The 6,000-nt window shown below is 36.5% G+C and overlaps 1 protein-coding gene across 1 annotated transcript; it reads right to left on the bottom strand.

Annotated features, from left to right (window-relative positions):
- Nucleotides 1-1,283: 1,283 nt before the first annotated feature.
- LOC137953998 (E3 ubiquitin-protein ligase MIEL1-like) lies at nt 1,284-3,029 on the bottom strand. The gene is made up of 9 exons (XM_068801578.1): nt 2,957-3,029; nt 2,786-2,873; nt 2,651-2,698; nt 2,528-2,560; nt 2,172-2,215; nt 2,008-2,048; nt 1,803-1,885; nt 1,636-1,724; nt 1,284-1,552 (listed from the first exon to the last, which is right to left on the bottom strand). The coding sequence occupies exons 2-9, from the start codon at nt 2,786-2,788 to the stop codon at nt 1,468-1,470; spliced, it is 426 nt and encodes a 141-aa protein (XP_068657679.1). The 5' UTR covers nt 2,789-2,873; nt 2,957-3,029; the 3' UTR covers nt 1,284-1,467.
- Nucleotides 3,030-6,000: the final 2,971 nt, after the last annotated feature.

Genomic DNA, 6,000 nt, shown 5'->3' with positions numbered 1-6,000 from the left:
ATGTATGCATAATTTTATAAATAATTTATTCAAAGCCACCCCTACGTGCGAGATCATAAACAAGGAAAAAAAACTCTTTGTCCTTTCCTCATGGCTCTTAAATAAATTGAAAAGATATTTTAGTAGAAATACGTTTCTAGAGACTATTAGTGGTTTTTTTAATAAATGTTGAAAAGACATTTTTAATTGAAATATAGGGACCATTAGTGCCTCATATTTTTTCAAAGTATTTTTCTAATTATAAATTATTTTTAAAAAATCATATAATTTTCCAAGTAAGATTTTCTTACCAAGATGGGTTACAAAACCATATAGAAAAATTTTGAATAAGTATTTGACAGTTGATGATATAATACTTTGAGCATGAGGCAATTTTCATAGCAATTTTGTGTTTGACATTTTATGTAATTAAAAATTTATCGATAAGTATAATAATATATTAGATTAATTATTAATTTTTATTTATTTCCTTAGAAAAGGCAATAAGAGGTCCATTTAACTTTCCTAAGAAAAATTTAAAATATTTCTTGCAATTTTCTAGTAAGTCTGTAATAGTAATAGGATTTTATTTAAAGGATTTATAGTTTTTATTTGGGTGATTGTAAAATTGATAGTGATATTTTATTTAATTTTGTTGTGTTTGATTATTGTATGGAGTTTATTTATAATGTTATGCAGTGTATGGAGTGTTTAGATTATTTTATGGAGTGTATAAATAATTTCATGAAGTGTTTATGGAATGTATAGACAATTTTATGGAGTGTTTATGGAGTGTTTATGCAGGTATTATGTATATTGATTATGCCCAATTTTAAGTAGAGGTCATGCCAAATTTTATACAAGTATTATATATATTATGCTCAATTTTAAGTAGAGGTTATGCCCAATTTTATGTAAAGGACATGCCCAATTTTATGTAAAATGTATGTATAATTTTATATACATTTTATTCGATATATATTTTTTGAAAAATTTTAAATGTATGTTGAGGCTCGAGCTCGGCTCGAAGCTCGGCTCGAACTCGTTGGGCTCGAGCTCGATAACAATTTTAAGCTCAAGACAAGGCTCGGCTCGAAATATTTAAATCAAGCTCGACTCGAACATAAGCAGGTTCGGGTTCGGCTCGGCTCGATGCCACCTCTACTTGCCACCCTAGACTAAAACCCTTGCCTAGCATGTGGAAGACAAAATCATACTCTTCTCTCTTATCAGTGCGGAGCATAACTTAACGAGGAAGAAAGAATGAACAAAGCAGTCAAACCCAATTTCCAATCTCTCTTTTTCTTTTTAAAAGTGGTTGAAGTGCTACCCACCTTTTTTCTTTTTAACTTCTAAAATGGGAGGTGAGGATCAAGAGAATGGATTTACACCATTGTGGCCTGAATCTAAATATGAAAAACAAAGGAAAGCTTAGTTTCAGAGTTACATTCTTACTGAAAATAGGAGTTCTTTTGAGCCACACAAGTGCTAAAATGTTCGTCGAGCATAAAAGAGAGTTCCATCAAGCTTGATCACTAGAGAGGGACAGCGCAAATGGGGCAAAGCAGTCACCCTGGCAGATCAAAAGTCGAAAGAATAGAATCAAGATTACAGAACCAGTAGTTCAATAAAGCCAGATTATCACTTACTCCTTACCCCTCTGTCATCATCTTCTCAAAACACTTGGAATACAGGGTATGCCCACATTTCATCACTTTCATGGGTTTCAGAGAATCAAATAGGTACTGCCCGAGTAGGAAAAAAGAGTCAAATTCATGCCAGTAAATGCAACCATTTCCAACACTGAGAAAATTATCACTTACCTCCAAGCAAATTGCACAATCATGTCTTAGTGAATTCTCCACACATACATGACTCTCTTTCAAGTCATTTGAATAACAACATCCTGTAAGAAATCAGAGTATTTGTTTTTTCGTTGAGGATCAAAGGCGCAGGTGAGCGCACAGAATAGAGCAGAAAAAACACTTTTCCAGCAAATAATATTCTGCTTAAGAATGAAAAAATTACCACATTTTTTGCAGTGGAAGAAGTTCTCCCTTCCACCGATCCTGCAAAAGAGGAAGAGACATTGAAAAAGGCCAAAGAATTGCCGCATACAAAATGCTTGAAATCATTTGACCTCAAGAAGATTGCAAAGACCGATTCAAAAAGATAGAGCCTGGCTAGTTTACCAGCAAATGCCACATTCTCTGCAATGGAATTGCCTCTTTGAAACCTGCAATAAAGTCATCGGTCTGGTTAGCTTCACCCATTAGTCAAATCCGCCATAACTATACATACTCTACATAGTGTGGCATATATCAATTCTCTTTTATGCTAACAATCTGGGAATTGGAAGTGAAGACAGATTGCACAGAAGTAGCGCCCCATGACGATGCCACAATTCAGGCATGATCTCACTACCTGTTCATTAAACAATCACAAGCACTATTGACAGAAGAAAGAAACAAAGAAAGAAAAGAAAAAATTGCCCAATGTTACGGAGGAAATAATCAGATGGATCATCGAGATCTGCGTTTCACGGTACCGGCTGTTCGAGTTTGCAGTTTGAACAAATAACCTGAGAAAACAGAGACCCAGATAGCTCAAGAGCTTCACATTGCTAAATCACACTTAAAAGAAGACCAAGAGCAGAAGCTAGAGCCATTACAGTTTGCACTTCGTGTCTCGGCATCCGATGCCCATCTCCGAACCTAAGCTGCATCAGACAAAAAATTTATCAAGTGGGTTCTCATGGACTTGAAGCAAAGCGGGTTTTAATGAGCAACAAGTTGAATGAGATCACCATAGCTTCCTTATGGCAGTGTCTGCATGAAAATATTTTACAGCAGCACGGAGCCCTGATTCTGCAAATCCTTCTGTAATGCTTGCATCTGCATAATTCGGACATCAAAAGTTAAAGAAGGCAACGCTCTGCTATCTTAACTCACGGAGATATGACTATCATGATACGAACCCAGATGCCGATATGCTTAGAGCTTCCAACGAGATTGCTTGAGGCAGAGGTGTACGCTCGCTTCTGACCTGATCAAAATTGAGTATTTTGATGAATAAGTTTAGAAGATGGGTATATTGTTAAATATTTTTTAAAAATAGGTATTTCCAAAAATTCCCTAAAAATTAAATCTAAAAGTGTGACACAAATGAGACCAGCTGCATTCAAAAGTACCATGTGACATAGTTGGAGAGGCAAATAGTGAGAGGTGTGGAATCATTAGTAGGGGCAGGGGGGGTCAACAAACATAAAATTTGATTTTCATCTTCATTTTCATTTCTTGCATCTACATGATCTTCCTATTCGAAATGGGTGCTAGTGTGGACGAGTTCATGTCCACTGAAAAACAATTTACAGTGTTAGCTCCCCCATATGAGGAAAACGCAGAAAATAAGAGAATTAGTAACTTGTAAAGTATACTTAATTAAAATATAATACTTAAACATTAAATTAAGTAAAATAAACATTATTACTACATGAATAAATAATTTAATGTATAACTAAAATATATTAATGTACTAATTAATTTAATTATATATTATATTAGTTAAAGATTAATGTTTATTGTACATTAATACAACTTAATAAATCAAACAATTCAAACTAGAACAAGTAAAAATGGACGCTCAATCGAAGCTGACCCTCCACCTAAGGGCATAAACATAAACACAAAGAAAGAAGGTATAAATCCATTTGTTAGTTTGAGCACCCAAAAGAAAAAAAAAAAACTAAAAGTCGAGTACTTTAGCAACAGTTTTGGATACAAGAAATGCTATATTTAATGATTGATCTCTTCGGTGTACATTTTTTGTAAGAAACAACGAGTAATGGGGGATCCAAAGAAGAAAACATAGCATACAATACAAGCTAATAAAAATTCTACATCCAAAAAAAAAAAAAAAAAAAGTTGTATCCCAAGGATCCTTTGCCTATCATCAAGTTACCAACAAAAACAACCCCTAGCTTTGGATTCTGTAAACCTGCCATCAACTATTTTCCACTTGATAATTCAATTGCTTCTTGGTTATAAATGGAATTCCCTCCTCGATCAAATCTCCTCTGAAGTCTCTCATAGTCTCGTCTTCGGGTCAGCTCCACTTGTTGCCACTCTTCCCACCTTTCTGCCAATGCCTCTCCTCAAGCATTCAGACAACTTCTGACATAGTTGGGAGGTCTTCTGGTGAGGGTTGGGTGCAAAGTAAAACAACTTGGATCATCATTTCCACTTCAGCACCATCAAAACTTCTATCCAAGTTCCGGTCTACTATGGCAATCAATCTTTTCTCCCTCTCCAATTTCTTTACCTGTGCGATTGTACAAAATTGGATCAAATTAAAACTCATTCTACGTTCTTCTCCTTGTGTTTTTATAGGGTACTCTACCACGCAAAGTACTGAAATATGTCTTGACCCCAATATTTCTCGTCTATTTGTGTCGCGTCAAGTTAAATTCATTGAGTCTATCTTCCCCTTCACTTCACTTCAGTTATCTCTTGATCGTCCCTCGTATGACACACTCTCACACTGGTGATCATCTGTATTCATCCTCCCGGTTATCGGCACATCATTTGCAACTTCGATCCCTATGCCCTCTACAAGCCCTGTTAACGACCTCACATCCCACCCCCCTCCCACCCCAACACCTAACCACACTCCCACTTTGTACAACTCACACCCATCATGCCTACCTGCTTCCTCTACTCCCCGTGTTATTGTCACCAGATCTAAGAAAAATATTTATAGGCCCATCCAAAAACTAAAACCCACAGCCCAGGTGCCTGCATCTGCCAATCGTGAACTCACAACTATAACTCAAGCTCTCACTGATCCCAAATGGCATCAGGCTATGTCTGATGAATATGACATTCTTGTTTGGAATGAGACATGGGAACTTGTTCCCTCGGATCCCTCACAGAATCTGGTTGGTTGCCAAAGGATATTTCGTACTATATTTTTTTTCGATGGCTCCAATAATAGGTACAAGGCTCGTTTAGTTGCCAAAGGGTTTCACCAGCACCCTGAAGTTGATTATCATGAAACCCTTCATCCTATTGTTAAGCCTAACACTATTCGAATTGTTCTCAGCCTGACAGTAAGCAGTGGTTGGTCACGTTGACAACTTGATGTTAATAATGTGTTTCTCCAAGGTACTCTATCTAAGGATGTCTTTATGGCACAACCACTGGGCTTCATTGATCATGATAATCCCAATTATGCCTGCAAGCTTCACAATGCCATCTACGGTCTCAAGCAAGCACCTCGTGCTTGGTATATCATGAGTTATGCCAGTTTCTCATTACCTCGGGTTTCACCAACTCTCATACAAACTCTTCTCAATTTATCTCTCACACAAGTTCAGTTGTGATGTATATTTGGGTCTATTTTGATGACATCATTATTACAAAAATAACGATCAAGTTATGGCAATGTTCGTCCACCTACTTGCTCAGAGATCCTCACTCAAGGATCTTGGCTCCTTGGCTTATTTTCTCGGTATTGAAGTGGTTCCTCATTCTGAAGGCCTACTTCTGTCTCAATATTGGTATATCTCTGATCTCCTTGCTCACACACACATGAAAAATGCAAAGCCTATAGCAACACCACTTGCCACATCATCCACTCACACTTTAGTCTGGCTCAACACTCTCTGATGCATCTGACTATAGGACTGTTGTTGGGATTCAAAAATATTTGTCTTTTATTCGCGATGACATTGCTTATGTGGTAAATAAGTTATCCTAGTTTATGCATTACCCTACTATTGATCACTAGGATGTTGTCAAGCGATTGTTAGGCTATCTCTGTGGTTTTAGGAATTAAACACCCTAATTCCAAACTAATGAGAACAATAATAAGAATCGTGGAAGAAAGGAAACAAGCATGAAAACAAACAACAAGATTTATACAGGTTTGCCTCAAGGTAAGATTACGTCCTATCTTCCGCCACTGTAATAATCGACTATAAAGATGAAATAGTTTACAAGATAAATCATACACATACACGTG

The sequence above is a fragment of the Aristolochia californica genome, unplaced genomic scaffold (assembly GCF_029961685.1).
Source record: "Aristolochia californica isolate CCGP_79_NKW_82.1479 unplaced genomic scaffold, dmAriCali1.0.hap1 SCAF_16, whole genome shotgun sequence".
Taxonomy (NCBI): Eukaryota; Viridiplantae; Streptophyta; class Magnoliopsida; order Piperales; family Aristolochiaceae; genus Aristolochia; species Aristolochia californica.
Note: the sequence above shows the minus strand (reverse complement) of the source record. Positions and strands in the feature narration are given on the sequence as shown.